Source organism: Schistocerca cancellata, chromosome 6 (genome assembly GCF_023864275.1).
Source record: "Schistocerca cancellata isolate TAMUIC-IGC-003103 chromosome 6, iqSchCanc2.1, whole genome shotgun sequence".
NCBI classification, from domain to species: domain Eukaryota; kingdom Metazoa; phylum Arthropoda; class Insecta; order Orthoptera; family Acrididae; genus Schistocerca; species Schistocerca cancellata.
In genome coordinates this window covers 533,215,408-533,232,915 of record NC_064631.1, presented here as the reverse complement: position 1 = coordinate 533,232,915, position 17,508 = coordinate 533,215,408, and the positions used below count along the sequence as shown (strand labels likewise).

The 17,508-nt window shown below is 37.5% G+C and overlaps 1 protein-coding gene across 1 annotated transcript in view; it reads left to right on the top strand.

Annotated features, from left to right (window-relative positions):
* LOC126088413 (multiple epidermal growth factor-like domains protein 8) overlaps nucleotides 1–17,508 on the top strand; it is a 333,556-nt gene that overhangs the window by 231,273 nt on the left and 84,775 nt on the right. The window contains exons 24-27 of the mRNA XM_049906553.1: nucleotides 2,250–2,447; nucleotides 2,533–2,722; nucleotides 6,922–7,103; nucleotides 7,310–7,454. Of these exons, the coding sequence (XP_049762510.1) occupies nucleotides 2,250–2,447; nucleotides 2,533–2,722; nucleotides 6,922–7,103; nucleotides 7,310–7,454 (715 nt within the window). The remainder of the gene's footprint in view (nucleotides 1–2,249; nucleotides 2,448–2,532; nucleotides 2,723–6,921; nucleotides 7,104–7,309; nucleotides 7,455–17,508) is intronic.

The window sequence follows — 17,508 nt, the reverse complement described above, 5'->3', positions numbered from 1 at the left end:
ATCTCTGTCTTACCATTATATAATCTATCTGATACCTTTTAGTATCTCCAGGGTTCTTCCATGTATACAACCTTCTATCATGATTCTTAAACCAAGTGTTAGCTATAATTAAGTTGTGCTCTGTGCAGAATTCTACCAGGCGGCTTCCTCTTTCATTTCTTAGCCCCAATCCATATTCACCTACTACGTTTCCTTCTCTCCCTTTTCCTACACTCGAATTCCAGTCACCCATGACTATTAAATTTTCGTCTCCCTTCACTATCTGAATAATTTCTTTTATTTCGTCATACATTTCTTCAATTTCTTCGTCATCTGCAGAGCTAGTTGACATATAAACTTGTACTACTGTAGTAGGTGTGGGCTTCGTATCTATCTTGGCCACAATAATGCGTTCACTATGCTGTTTGTAGTAGCTTACCCGCATTCCTATTTTCCTATTCATTATTAAACCTACTCCTGCATTACCCCTATTTGACTTTGTGTTTATAACCCTGTAGTCACCTGACCAGAAGTCTTCTTCCTCCTGCCACCGAACTTCACTAATTCCCACTATATCTAACTTTAACCTATCCATTTCCCTTTTTAAATTTTCTAACCTACCTGCCCGATTAAGGGATCTGACATTCCACGCTCCGATCCGTAGCACGCCAGTTTTCTTTCTCCTGATAACGACATCCTCTTGAGTAGTCCCCGCCCGGAGATCCGAATGGGGGACTATTTTACCTCCAGAATATTTTACCCAAGAGGACGCCATCATCATTTAATCATACAGTAAAGCTGCATGCCCTCGGGAAAAATTACGGCCGTAGTTTCCCCTTGCTTTCAGCCGTTCGCAGTACCAGCACAGCAATGCCGTTTTGGTTATTGTTACAAGGCCAGATCAGTCAATCATCCAGACTGTTGCCCTTGCAACTACTGAAAAGGCTGCTGCCCCTCTTCAGGAACCACACGTTTGTCTGGCCTCTCAACAGATACCCCTCCGTTGTGGTTGTACCTACGGTACGGCCATCTGTATCGCTGAGGCACGCAAGCCTCCCCACCAACGGCAAGGTCCATGGTTCATGGGGGGGAGGGGGGTCACTTTACCATGTGACATGAAGAAATGTTCACTCTTGTGTATAGTTCTCATAATCAGTTCTTGTGTCTTACACCTATAACTTAAGCAAGAATATTTTGAAAAGGGTAAATTGCTAATCACTCTAAAGATGACATATTGAATTTCAGACAGGCACAATGAAAAGACTGTTACACATGTGAGCTTTTGGCCAAATCCTTCTTTAGAAAAAAAAAAAAAAAAACAAAACAAAAAAAAAACACACACACACACACACACACACACACACACACACACACACACATTCACACAAGCAACCTCACCTCACACACACCTTCCAGTCCAAGCTGTGGGAAATGGTGGTCATGTGTGAGTGAGGTGTGCTTGATTGAGTGACTGTTTTGGTGTGTGTGTGTCAGTGTGTGTGTGTGTGTGTGTGTGTGTGTGTGTGTGTGTGTGTGTAAGGGGTGAGGGGCGTTCATGTTTTCCTTGAAGAGCACTTTGGTCAGAAGCTCGAATGTATTAACAGTCTTATCGTTATGCATGCCTACAGCTCAAAGTGTCATCTTTAGAGTGAGTAGCAGTCTGTCCTTTTCATTTTGTTGTTTGATTTTACTTTTAAGTTGTTTGTGGCCATGTATACACTAATGTACAGGACTGCTTTGCTCTCTGTGATCTGTGATCACTCTTACATGACTCCTCTTTGTCAGTCATTGTTATTTACGTGTTTTCTTTTCAGGCAAGTTTTACATCAGCTAAATCAATGGAAATTGGACAGAATTGTTCCTTGGTAACAATTTATTTGATAAAACGTTAATACTAGCTTCTTGTCAGTTATAGAGAAGGCTGCTGTCCTCTTGTTTTCTGAATAGCCTCTTGTTTTCTGAATAGCCTTTAACAGAATTTCATTGCTTCAAATCCTCTACTACAAGTGTTCCATGCCAGTGTCATATTGACTTCAAAACTGCAACATTTTTGTAGTTCTGTAGTAGTAGGCCTAGTTGAATGTGCTTTCAGTACACGTGAACTTCAGTGTCCAACTAACCTTACAATTTAGTACTCAAGCAGTTAATTTTTGTCCGAGCAAAATGACTTGGTGACTATTAGAAAGAGAGAACCTTTTATGGCCAATTAATTTGTCATACTCTTTTGATGTGGAATTCTGTTTAATTTCCATTATTAAATGTTCTTTTAGGTCACAGTAGATTCCACCAGAGATGTAAATATGCCACAGGGCCGCTATTTTCATGCAGCTGAAATTGTGCACACAACCCAAGACATTTATGTATATGGTGGCTTAGCAGAAAAGGAACATGTAACAGGCTTATCACGAAACGTATTGAATGATTTTTGGAAATTCAGCCTTAAGAACCAAAGATGGACTGATATTAAGGTATCTTTGTAACTCTAAAGTAATTTTTTGTTTAATAATTTTGTTTGCTTATCTGTTATCTTGAGAGGGAAATCCTGGATTACAGATTGAAAAATGTCCACCTCCACTTGCTGGCCATACACTGACTTTGCACCGTGGACTCTCAAGTGAGTCTGAAAGCTTGGTGTTGATTGGAGGATTCAACCCCAAATATGGATTTATGGATGTCATTTGGGAATATGATATTGGTTCAAATATATGGAACAGCCTGAATACTTCAGGAAGTGGACCCATAGGTATACATAAATCTTATTTACTTATAACTATGTTAGCGGTACAGTGAATCTCTCATTTCTGGCTGTGTTGTTGTTGATGGGAACCTGTGCATAAATTCAGAAGTCTGTAGTTTTATTGTTCTTATTTAGTGATATTTATTTTATGTTTTGAATGTTACCAGTCTCAGTGCTTCTGTTGCAGAAATATTTTCATTGATGATTGAAAACATCATATGAAACATTAACTTGAATGCAAGAGTCTCACATACCTCTCCATGCAATTCCTCCAATTATACTTGTTACTTTAGAACTTTAACACTCAGGCAGGAGTGCCATTTTTTATAACACGAGCGGGCACGTGGCGTACCTTGTACACATGTAAATAATAGCTGTAGTTATGTTACCAAGGTAAACATGTATGAGCAAAATCATAGTTTAATCTCATTTTAATTAAACAAAAATAAACTTATGTATATGAGCTAATGCACCATTTAATTAAACAATTATAAAATAAATTCATATTATATCACACTGTCGCCATGTTCTGGTGTTACCCCACAGTAATGACCCATTCCAGGCATTAAACAGTGCAGTTAGCCTCTTATTTGATTACTAATTATCTTGTAGATGACTGCCTAATTACGGGATTGTACTGATAGCTTGTAATGTGGGTCATTTTCTTGCAAGGATTGTAAAATTTTTCCCTCATCTAGCTTACTCTTTATTTTATGCATGTATAACTGCTGCTCATGTATGACAATACACTTTATTGCTCTTAGCCAAAGCAATAATGAAGGAATAGATGTGGGCTCAGAATTGTGAAACAACAATGTAACACTGCAAAACAATTTTGTTTGTGATTGGCACACTTTGTATGTAGGCGCTCCTGCTGCAGGATTAACCTGCACTGCATATTACGGCTGTCATCCTCTACCTGCCACAGAAGTCGAGTTATTAGAGAGCTTGGTGATGTTGCAGTAGCTGTGTATCCTCAACATCGGCAGCAGCACACATTTCAGCACTGTTATAGTGTCATTCTTAGAAGCAGACCTCTCCTTTTGTTCGTCAGTGCTCACTAATTTCATTCAGCGGGAAGTTAGTGGCGACTTTCAGTCCAGCGACCACTTCCCTCTCTGGATTCATGTACCAGAAGAGGCAGATCCTGAAAAGAAGGTGCCACGAATTGTCAGAAGAGAGAATTGGACACTGTACTGCCAATTGCTTGATTTTTAACACTGAAGCAGCACCAATTACTGGATGTACTACATCACAAGCATGATTCATCTTTCTGCTGATTTATTGATCCTAAAATCCTCAGGCCATCTGACTGACTGTTTATTGGAAATAGTCCTTATGGCTTCACATATTTCAGTAGAGCAATTGAAATGACTGGTAGTGTAGGAACAGTTGCCATGATCATTTTCTGCCCCTTTTCTCTTTATGCAGCTCTGCTGTGTGATGAACACACACACACACACACACACACACACACACACACACACACACACAGAGAGAGAGAGAGAGAGAGAGAGAGAGAGAGAGAGAGAGAGAGAAAATGATCATGGCAACTGTTCCTACACTACCAGCCATTTCAATTGCTCTACTGAAATATGTGAAGCCATAAGGACTATTTCCAATAAACAGTCATTGAACTATAGCAGCTGTGCTGAGACAGGGTACATCAGTCCCTGCTGCTGCTGCCAGCTGAATTCCAGCTTTCCATCACTATAATACAACCAACGAGAAAGGTGGGCTCTGCTTCAGATTAGGAGTGCTACAGTTGCCACTTCTCCATTTGGGAGCTGGATTTACCACTGTCTGGAGCTCATGATACTGGACCTAGTCACAACTATATTTGATACATCATTCTGCAGTGTTTAAGAACAATAAAAAATATTACCACAATTTTTAATACAGTCTGGCAGTCATGAATATTACCAGCTCAATAAGGGACGCAATTTTGGTTCCCCTCTTCAAAGCAGAGGAGGACTATACGCCCCCCAGTGGTTACAGAAGCACTCCCTGAAAGAACTGTGTGGAAAAGTCACTGGAGCAAATCGTTACTGACAGCATGATCTGGATACGGCAGTACAGGCGGCTCCTTAGTTGCTTCATGTGAGGGTTTAGGAGGTACTGATCAACTGATAAACACCTGATTCTGCTGAAGGTGATTATGCATAAGGGTTTCTGAATATTATTTGATATAAAATATATGTATGATGTGACTTTGAGGTACAATATTCTTGGGCATCTTCAGTAGTGGTGCTTCCGTGGTAAGATATGTCTATTCATTTGAGCCTTTTTTTTTTTTTTTTTTTACATTGCTTTGTTTTGGTGTGATTTGCAGCGTATCCATGTAGATGTAGATGTAGATCTAGAGATTAGTACATGAGCACGTGCACTGCACTTGAGCAGAACTCTTGTCTGTACCTGCTGTAACACATGAATTATTAAGGTACATATTGGCAGGCACAACTGCAAGTATGAAGTGCTGAACCTCTGCATTGAAAAGAGCTTTGAAAATGGAAAGCTATGAAATAAAGACAGAAGTTCACCTAGGAAGAGACATTGATTCTTTTCAACTCATTGCTGAATGAAGTGGTTGGACATTGGAGACAGGTGAACAGAACCATAACTATTGGAAGTGTACAAATTGGATACAAAAGAAAACAAAATACCACTGTAAACTGTGTAGCCCTTCCAGATGATATAGTATTGTAGCATTGCTATGAGAAAGAAGAAGATGCAGGAAACTGCACTGAAAAATGTACCCAAATCTGCAATGATACCTGGTTTTCAGATTGCGTGTGGTAAGAATAAAGTAATAGTTGCAGATAGTGACTGGAAAGTTGAAGGTCGAGTAGTGGAGAATGAACACATCCTTTGGTATCTGGGGAGGGGGGGGGGGGGGGGGGGCATAACGGGTAAGCTATGTATATCTATAAGAGCATAATAGATGGATTGCAAATGCTGCAGAAAGTTCTTTGTATTTGGACACTGTATATTTGATTTCAATAGCTCATTTATATCAAATAAGCTCTGTTCCATTCATACAGAAATGCTCAGTACTTGTAGCAGTTGAGGACTGTAATCCAGCAGCAATGAACCTCTTGTTGAGTTAAAAGTATTTTTGCATGTTAAAATTACTGTACCAACAACTAGTTCTTTGACTGTGATATGTTGCAAAGACAACCAGCAGCCTTGCGGGATAGGTTCAGCTATAAAATAATGGTGGAAGCCACAGGATCAAAATTAAGGTCGTGGAAGTAAAAAAAACCAGGAGAAGCAAGAGACAGAAGAGAGAATGGGAAGAAAAAAGATGTACGGAACAAGTCACTCATGATCCTGAAGGGTCAAAATGAACTAAACAAATAAATATTCAGAAAAGAGATTAGTTTAACTATAACTCTGTACTTTATTTTAAAAGACAATGAGATGAATATTAAATCACTTTAATTATTCTGTAAAATTTCCAACTTGATCCACAAATTATTAGGAAGGAACTTTTAATGTATTGTGATGAAGACTGCCTCATCCTGTTTTTAATAAGAAATCAACTTGGGACAATATCCCTTGTTCTTTCTTTATCCTTCTGTATTATCTTATTATATGAATTACTTAAGAAAGTCTTAGAATAATGGTCGTGTTATCAGCCTAGGCAATTTGAGTGTCGTAGTATATGCGCAAGGACAAATGGGAGAGAATAAGTTTGCTTTTATCTGATTTATATTTTTCACAGTTCTAAAGTAGGCAAAAAACACACACACACACACACACACACACACACACACACAAGTTAGTTTACCCAATAACTTTTCACGATGGTAAGAAATATAACACTTGCTGTCATGATTCTGCTATTTGTTTCACTTAATGCTCTACCTCTCTTTCTGTTAATATAACCGGGATTATTCTTTTATTGCTGCTATTTTCTGATTGTGTAAATTATTAAGGATGAAGTGGCATGTAATGTGAAAAAGTAGACGACCTTGTGAAGCAATTTAAAAGATTGTGACTGGGAAACTAAGAAACCTCATTGATTGCTGTAAAATTGTGTTTTAAACATTGAGGGTTGTGGTGCTTTGTTTTGTACCATGTATTAAATATTATAAAGATTGTCAGTGCATGCTGCCACATGAAAGCAATTTTGTAATCCAAACACGCTGCTTTTCTTAAAAGCTGTGTAACATTTCAATTAATGCAAACATTTCCTTCTGTAGGAATTTATGGCCATAGCACTGTATACCATAACCCAACAGAAAGCTTCTATGTATTCGGAGGCTATATATTTGATTTCAACAGCTCATTTATATCAAATAAGCTCTACTCTTTTCATTATCCATCACAGAAGTGGTCAGTTCTTCCAACCTTTGAGGGTTATAATCCAGCATCGGACCTCTTGGTAAGTTACAAAGACTTTTGAATGTTAAAATTACTCCATTGAAAATTATTTCTTTGACTTTTAATGCTTAGATGTAAATATTTCATTATAGTGTGATAATTTGAGACAAGATCATTTTCAAAATATTGGTGTTCACTGCATCATGCATGTGATTCAGTAATTTCATTGTAACTTTGACTACAGTGGAATTAATTTATTATTTTTAGCCTCGGGCAAGATTTTTACATTCTGCTATTACAACTGATGACTATATGATTGTATTTGGTGGAAGAACAAATCCACACAATACCACAGATTCTCTTATGGCATACTCATATATATGCAACTACTGGATCAGATTATTGGCTAAAGGTAAATTAGTCCTTTAATTTATTTGAAATTATATGGATAGTTAACTGTAACTACATGTATTAGCTTAAGACAGATCAAGGAGAAAGTTATAAAAGGCATATCAGGTTATGGAATGAATGAAACACTTGAGTTCTAAATTAAAATTTCATTTGCAGATTTTTTGTATTGTTTCACGATGTTGTGGTTATTGAATCTATGCTACAAATTAAAATAAAATTAATATTCTATTTCAGTTTATTGTTGTTGTTGTTGTTGTTTTGTTTTATTGGTTTGGCCTACTGAGAAGCACACGAACTATCTTGTGTCTGTTTCTTTTCACCCTTCTTTCTTTCCATTGGTTTTTCATTCTTTCTCAGTGTTGCTCTCTTCTTTCTTCTGTTTGACTTGCACCTGTCTTCCCCCTCCCCCCCCCCCCCTGGAAATCCTTGAAACATTTTACTTTTGCTGTGAACTTTTCTCTTTTTTTGTTTTTTCATCTGTTATTTCCATTTTCCTCAGGTATGCTTTAATTTCTCTAATCCACATCGTTGATGTTTTGGGTTTCTGTCAAAAAAAAATTCTTTCTTCTTCATTGTGTTTGGTTTCCTTCTGTTCACTCGTAAACTTCTGTATTACTTTATAATTTGCTTTTCCTGTTGTCATATTTTGGTCCCAAGATTTTCCAGACTATTTTGTTATCTTTCTTTGCTATTTCACATAATTGCTTTGTAACAAAAGGCATTCTGAAGCATAAAGGCATGCTGGTCTGATGATAATCCTGTAGTGCTGGAGTTCTGCATTTGTGGGTAAACATTTCTTGTTATATGAATTTTCTGTTGATTGAAAAGCCACTTCAGTTTTCCTTGCACTTGCTGAATTAGCATCTTTGTCCACAGTACTTGATTGTTTTATTTCACATAGGTATTTAAACTTTTTAGCCTTTTTTATTCTGCTGTAATCAGTTTCCATGTATTTCACTGCTTACTTTGTCACATACTCTGTTTTTCCAAAAAACATACATAGGTTTGCTTTCAAAGCAGTCTCTTGTACAAAATTTATCTGCATTGCTGCACCTTCTATAGATTCAGCTGAAAAAAAATTTTAACACAACCAGTTCATTATTTCTTCACATCAGCATTCTTCAACAACAGTTGCAGAAAATGATAAAAAAATCTAAATGACAAGACTGGTCTGTGCAGAGACATGTGAGGAGAACTGCTGAATGTAATTGGCTCTTGGTGCTACCAACAGAAACTGCAATGTTCAACTTCACCATGCAGTTTTGACACTACAACTGCTAGGTCACTTGCATTTATAGAAATGAAAAAGAGGGAAGTCAATATGAAGTATCCTGACATATCTGATATGAGACGAAGCCGAACAATGGACTCATTGTACACCTTTTATTGTGCAACATCCATGCAGTTACCATTGTTAGCAAAGTGGTTATCACCAAGTGTGACAATGCATCGTTTTCCTTTAATTTTTTTACTCTAAGAGGGTAAGCAGGCTGCTGGCTTGTTGATGTACAGAATATCTGATAATAAATCAATACTAAAATATACAGTTCTTAAAAATGGCAGTATATTTACAATGTGCAGCCAATACTTTTGTAGGCCGATATGTCGATGTTTTTCTAACGATGTTTTTTTGTACATGATGAGGGCAAGAATGGTATTTTTTTTAAAATACCAGTATATCTTACAAAATATCAACAGTCCTAATCGTGAACTCATGCAGGTAGTCCAAAACAAGCACCAATAGAGAAATCTGATTACAGTAGCAAAGTCAGTGGATCATACAACAGATTCAGTGAAGTGAACAGCTTTGCTATGGTTAACAGCTTGAGTAAATAGCAAGTAGTACTGCCTGTCACACTATATGACTCCACCATACAGTTTTCACGGGGAACATAGTTCAAGAGAAATTCTGGTATAATTACCCTCATTCATGTACTCGACACTGGCTGCAGGAAGCATTAAAATTATTATTATTATTATTATTATTATTAAGGATTCTTCTGTTACATCTTGGTAGAACAATTCCGTATTTAAGGTTAAATAACAAGTACAGTGTTTTTGTTCTGCCAATTTATGTTTATTTCAAACTAGTTTTCAACTTATTAGGCCATCTTCAGGAAACAAATAACTAGCATCAGGAAGGGACACTTGTTTTTAGTTTACTAAACATTATAGGCAAAGATGCAATCACTTGCATAGAGTGTTATTCATCAAATTTGCTTCTTATTGTTGAAATTACATTTTACACAATGAGCAGTGTTAAGCACAATAAATAATTAAACTACACAATATTACAGGTTAAATGGTTATGAAGCATGGTTGTTTCCTATTTTTTATTTTTTTTTTATTTTTTTTATTTTTTTTATTTTTTTATTTTTTCATTCATTGGCTGAGAAACTGTTAACCTGAGCACTCTGTATTTACGTTGTGCAATAAACATGATTTTTAACATTGTAAAATAAACGTAAGGCAATGGACAGTATTATACACAATAATTAGAACACATAATCCTACGGTATTGTGGGTTAAAAGGTTATGATGCCATAGTTTGTGGGGTTGTGACATTGGTTGAGAACTATCGAACTGAGCACTAGTACCTTACATTGAGCAGTGAACATATGTTACATTGTAAATAACATTTTTTATGAAATGGGTAATATTTAAACATAGTACACAGTTAAAATATAGAATACTAATGTATTACAAGTTATATTGTTGATTTTGGGGGGATAAGGAACAGGAGATTTTATCATGTTTTAATTTTGTGTAGCCATGCACGTCATTCTGGTGGTTTGTGGGTATGTGGCTGGTTGATAGCATCCTGTGAAACTTAAACATGGGGATGTGCTCAGCTGTAATTGATCATTTAGAACCAACTGGGAGTTTTGAGCCAAATGTCTGCTTACCCCAAGTGCTTCTAATGGGTTTAATTTTCTTCCTTTGTTGGCTGTATGTAGTACTTGTCTGTGGACTTGATATTTGTGTCCTTCCTGCAGTGCATAGTTTCAAAATTTACAGAAAACTCACCACAGCAGACACTGCAATACCCTCATGTTTACAACTCCCAATATCACATAAACATGCTACCTTCCATTCTGCGGGACATCATCCTACATCCGTACCAGTGTCAGAACAGAATTTTCAAACAGAAATTTGAAACAGAATTAGACACATTGAACATACTGCATCAAACAATGGCTATACCACTGAATTAATTTACAACATTTTACACACACACACACAAAAAAAAAAAAAAAAAAAAAAAATGAAATGTTACCCTACATGTATGACTCCTCTGCAGCAACAGTCATACCTAAAACCAACTGGTGTACTATCCCATATTTAGGAAAGCTGTTCGACAAATTAGCTAAAACCCTCAAGTCCTGTAATTACAAAAATTCATTTTATGTAAGAGGCACTACAGCCCATATCCTATTCAACAATAAGGACAAAACAGATTTATTAAGTAACAGCATTGTCTACAAAATAACTTGAATAACTTGCAATGAGTGTATCAAATTGTATATTGGTCAGACAGGCAGGGCCATACCAACTAGGCTGGTTGAACATGAATGCAGCTGGAGATTACACTCCACCTTTGTCAAACATATGCTGAAAGAAGGGCACAAATACCAAGTCCACAGACAAGTACTGCATAGAGCCAACAAAGGAAGAAAACTAAGCCTGTTAGAAGCACTTGAGGAAAACAAACATTTAGCTCAAAACTCCCAGCTGGTTCTAAATGATGAATTACAGTTGAATGTATCCCCATGTTTAAGCTTCACGTGATGCTGCCAATCAGCCACACACCCACAATCATGTATATGGCTACACAAACTTAAAACATAATAAAATCTCCTGTTCCTTATCCCACAAACTTCAACATAACTCACAGTAACTAAATATTGTTATTTTAAGCATGTCCTATGTTCATATATTACCCATTTCATAAAAATATATTTAAAAAGAAAGATGATGAGACTTACCAAACAAAAGCGCTGGCAGGTCGATAGACACACAAACAAACACAAACATACACACAAAATCTAGCTTTCGCAACCAACGGTTGCCTCGTCAGGAAGACTTACCTTAGGGTAAGTCTTTCCGCTCCCGGGATTGGAATGACTCCTTACCCTCTCCCCTAAAACCCATATCCTTTTGTCTTTCCTTCTCCTTCCCTCTTTCCTGACGAGGCAACCGTTGGTTGCGAAAGCTAGATTTTGTGTGTATGTTTGTGTTTGTTTGTGTGTCTCTCGACCTGCCAGCGCTTTTGTTTGGTAAGTCTCATCATCTTTCTTTTTAAATATATTTTTCCCACGTGGAATGTTTCCCTCTATTATATCCATTTCATAAAAATGTTATTTACAATGTGAAACATGTTTGTTGTTCAATGTAAGGTACTAGTGCTCAGTTAGATAGTTCTCAACCAGTGTCACGACCTCACAAACTATGGCATCGCAACCATATAATCTATAATACTGTAAGATTATGTATTCTAATTATTGTGTATAATACTGTCCATTGCCTAAAGTTTAGTTTACAATGTAAAAAAAGACATGTTTATTGCACAGCATTAATGAAGAGTACTCAGTTTAACAGTTTCTCTGCCAATGTCAAGACAAAAACTGTTTTATGATCATGAAACCTCTAATATTGTGTAGTTTAATCATTTATTGTGCTTAACATTGTCCATTGTGTAAAGTGTAATTTCAATATTAAGAAGCAAATTAGATGCACAACACTGTATGCAGGTAATTGTGTCTTTGCCTATAATGTTTGGTTAACTAAGAACAAGCGTCTCTTCCAGGTGCTAGTTATTTGGTTCTTGAAAATGGCTTAATAAGCCAAAAACTATTTCAGAATTGAAAAAAAAGAAGAAAAAAAAACAGTAGAACAAAAACAGTGTACTTGTTATTTTACCTTAAATTATTATTATTATTATTATTTTCATCTTGAAGCGTTGGGTTTCTGCTAGATCAGCATTGTCCAAGCTCAATATTTTGGCATCGTGACTCACTGTTTTCATGTGGTGTTATGTGAGACTGCTAGTTAAGTAGGATGGGTTCAGTATTTTTACTTCCTGCCTTCTCCATTCAGTTCTAAGTACTCCATATGCAGTCTGTTCCTACTAAAATTGTCATGAGATGTTACATTTACAGAATGGAATGCTAGCAGGCATTCTGCTTTTGGTCTTAAGTGCCCGACAAGGATATGACATTCTGGTCTCATTGTGGTGCATCTGGTGCTTTGCCTGGGGTTTGTTACCCATGTCCATATTCTCAGTTCTTCTTTTTGCTGAGTTGTGCTGCTGCTGCAACTCCTGTGCAGTATCCCAGGCTTTACTGAGTTGGTACCCAGTGTTGCTAACATGAGGATTTCTGCCATCTTTATCTCTATTGACACTCTTATAACACAGCCCCATTATCTGGAGGTTTGTGACAGAACCTTTATTTCTTCATAGATCATGATGTCATTAAGTTCCAGATATTGCTCTGCCATAGCTGATTCAGTTGCCTGTCTCAGCCAGGTGTGCCTCTGATTTTATTAGTGTGTGATGTCTACAGTTCTAATTGTTTGACCAATGCTTGACATACCACCTTGGCAAGGTGCATATAAATTCATGGTTTCCATAAACCTAGGTCATCTTTCACATTGCTCAGTAGTCCTCTTATTTTGGTAGATGATGTGCTTCAGGAGAATCCTGTTGATCTTGGCAGAAGCCTGCCTCATAAGGCAGGTAAGACACAGTCCTTGCTCATGTTCTTTTTCTCTGTCACATTGCAGAATATCTGTTTGAAAGGTGTTGTGAAACTGTTTGTCCACATATTAATTTTGGAAGAAGACTGAGCATCGACGCTCTATTTTTGACATCTGACTGTCTAGGTATGAGAATGTGCGTGACTGTGGGAACAAGTGTCTTTAGAACTCAATTCTTCTGTGTTGAGTTATGACAGCTACTAGTTTACAGGTATAAATCAGCATGTGTTGTTTTGCGATACACATTGTGGCCAAATGACCCATCTGCTCTCCATTTGACAAGTACATTCAGAAATGGGCACAGACCATCCTTTCCCAGTTCCATGGTGAGCTTGATATTTGGGTGGCATGAGTTAAATTGATCCAAAAACTCATTGATCCTTTCCCTACCATGAGACCAGATAATAAAGAAACCATCCGCATATGTGAAGGAGCTTTTAGGTTTGTATCTAGCCATCTCTAATGCTTCCTCCTTAAATTTCCCCATAAATATAGTAACCGCTGGAGAAAGAGGGTCACCCATTACCACGTACCTGCAGTCAATTCCAGTGAGTTTCTTTGTCATTTTGTCCACTTTCCAGAAGTCGTTATGCTGGGTTCTCCAGAAGTTTTTGAACCTTCTCATCGTAATCAATCAGCTGCATTTCGACTGTGGAATTCCCTTTGTCTGCTGGCAAAGCCATGCTGATTCTGTCTTTCTGGAGCTTTTCAAGTGCCGCTGTTTTGTCACTTTAAATATTTCATTTTGGAGGTTGAAACCACAGTCTGTGTGAGCTGTGTGTGTGTGTGTGTGTGTGTGTGTGTGTGTGTGTGTGTTTTGTTGACGAAGGCCTTTACGGCTGAAAGTCTTTCTCATTGTGCCTATCTGCGACTCAGCATCTCCACTTCTAGAATCGTGATCATTTCACAGATGTCAACTGCTGCCTTACCTCCATGTTGCATTAGTAAAGACTATTCACAGTTTTGTTCTTCTTCTGGAAAGTTACCAATTCCAATGGACCATTAGCAATACTTTGCATATGGATGCCTGTTCCTTGAATTTTATCTTAGTTGGAGATTGTGTGTGCTTGACCTCGATCAATAATTCTTCCTCTGTTGTCCATAATGTTGGAGCCAGGACATGTCTCTTGTCACATTTGGCTTGAGAAAATTTGTATAACAGACAAAGTACTGCTGAGACACTTGGCTGTTATCATGGGACAGCCACCTAGGTACCAGTCACCACCTTCACTATAGATAAGGCCATTGCATAAAATATTGGGTCATTTTTTACTTATGTTAATTTCTATGGTGTGGATATTCAAACAGATTCATTTATCTATTGTCTCCACTCCCTCTCTCAATAGTCTCTTACTATTTACTTGTACTGACACTATGCTTCTCATTTTGAATCTTTCCACCTGTCAGTGTATCATTGTGATACAATATTTCATTATAAATATGTTTTCATGAAAGATATAATAAAACTTATGAGCCAAAACACTATGATCACCTGCCTAATAGAGAGTTGATCTATCTTTAAAACACAATAAAGGAGCGGTTCTGCATGGCTGGCTTGCACAAGTCCTTTGTAGATTTCCAGAAGTTTATGACACCAGATGTTATGCAGAAGTCACCTAATTCCCATAAATTTTGGGCCACTGGTTTGCAGGTGTGGAATTGGCATCCAGTAGTGTCACAGATGTATTGCGTTCAGTTCACATCGGGCTCATTTGGTGGCCAAGACATCTGTCATGTACTCAAGCTGCTGAAGCGCACTATTCAGGCATTGTGACACAGATAGAAATAAATAATCCTACTGCAAAATGTCATCACTGTCGTGGAAGACATCAAGGTGAAGGGATGCAGATGGCCTGCAATTGTGTTCACATGGCCACAAATATCATGGTAACAGGTCAGATGGAAACCCTGGGGGAATGCCCTCCATAGCATAATGATGCCCCCACTGGTTGTAGTTCATGACATGGCACATGTTTCGAGCACTAGTCTGTGTGGACGATGGCATATCAACACATGATCATTGATTTGCTGGAACAAAAAACAAGATTCATCTAGTGAGACAACAGGTTTCCATTGATCCATAGTACAATTTCAATGATCCTGCGCCCACTGCATCATATTGATGCTGTCATTGAGTCAACCTGGGAGCATTAGAGGTCATCTGTTGTGAAGTTCCATGTACAATAATATACTCTGAACCTTATGCGCCAAAACACTTGTGCTTGCACCAGCATTGTGCTCCGTTGTCAGAGATGCCATAAATCATGATCTATCCTGCTTTACAGGGCGGACAGGCCTCTGACCTCCATTTTCCATGGGGAGGCATGAATGTCCAACACTGTGTCATCTATGCATGGCATCACCATCCTTCAACCACTTTTCATAGACAATTACAACAGTAGCATCAGAATAGCTGACCAGCTTTGCAATCTCTGAGGTGTTTGTTCCCAAGTGCTGTGCCATAACAGTTTGTCCTTTGTCAAAGTTGCAATGTCAGTGGATTTCCCTGTTTACAGCCCATATCATCCCTTGCATGATACTCCATTTGTCTCTGCTCTGCTTATATACTTTCCTTACCATGTCAACTATCAGCAACACCACTCATGATGGATAGTGGTCTTGATGTTTTGGCCCATCACTATATGCAAGTAATTTAATTAATAGTTACCTGTGATAAAAACGTGAACTCTATCCACAGCCGTCAGTGCCATCCATTGTTTCAGGGAGAAGCACAATTTTGCCACGTATACTACTTGCTCATCAATTGATTGCAAGCCGTGTAAGAGTCTTCTGTCAGGACAATCTTCCTCAGTGTGACTGTAGGCTGTATAGTGCCACACTCCACAAGTCTACTCTATAAGATCCCAGCTGTGCTTGCTATAGTTTCAAATCCCTGATCAGTGTGGTGCCAGTTTAACTGCACCCACAGTTTCTTTCTAAGACTCACTGTAACTTTACTTTATAGACACAATGTCACAAAATACAGACATTTCAGAATATAGGCATTATATAAGGTCAAACATAAATTTTGTTAACAGAGGGCATTTGTGCTGCAGATGACATGCTGAAGCAGAAACACATAACAGTTTATCAAAGTAGTGATGTGTAAAATATGTAAAAAGTGATAGGTATTGAGTAGATGAAAACATCATTTAAAAATTAAAATGTTCAATTGTGTAACTATCTGTCTTTCATATGTCCATGAGTTAAAAGGAAGGGGGGGAAAAAAACCTGATTATGACGAGTCACTGTTGAAACTAGTTTTTGGAGAAATGAACTAAGTTTTTGCATCGTGGCAGACTCTCAAATCCCACATTTGTTTTACTTGCATGGATCAGTCAGGATAAGAGCTTAAGTATATAATGGTGCTGAGTAATCAATAGGTTTGAACAAATGGTATTCTTGTTCAAATGGTCCCGGGTTCGATTCCTGGCGGGGTCAGGGATTTTCTCTGCCTCGTGATGACTGGGTGTTGTGTGATGCCCTTATGTTAGTTAGGTTTAAGTGGTTCTGAGTTCTAGGGGACTGATGACCATAGCTGTTAAGTCCCATAGTGCTCAGAGCCATTTGAACCATTTTGTTCAAATGGGCCCAAGATTTTCCAATACGGTGCTGAATTCAGTACAGTTTCAAGTGCTACTTTAACAAACACATAACATTTGACTCGTGTGTCACAAGTGCAAGTGATATATGAGAAACTGTGAATTGCTTCAGATTTTACAATTTTGTGAAATATAGGATGAAGTAACATTAAATCGTACCACCGTACAAACAAGTGTTTTATTTGAACAACTTGTGATACAATATGTATGAATATACAAACAATTGTAATGATCTTTAAGTAAAACTAAAAATAAAATGCAAGAACATTGTCCTTCAAAAAAATATTACTTGTGTAAACTGAGCACAATAAGAAATACTAGTTCATTTGGCTATTAGGGGCTATATGATTTAGCAGGTGTGTTGCAAATGAGCATTTTGATCTCTGTTCACATATTAGAATGAATGGGAGAAAAAACATTACCAGATTTTAATTAGCTTGAAGACAAGATGGTAACATTAAGATGAAATAAGGAATAAAATTAATTAGTAAGTCAGTGCCTAAGAAATGCAATAAATCATATGAAACTAATTGTGACCATAAAATCAAATTACAGCAGCAAGACTGGTTGTGGAGATAGTCCCAGCAGACATGAGTAGATTAAGAGGCAAGGGGAATCTTGAGAACTGGACTAAATCATGATTATGACTTTTTATTTATCTATTAGTTGCTGTTTTCAGATATGGGCTACACGCTA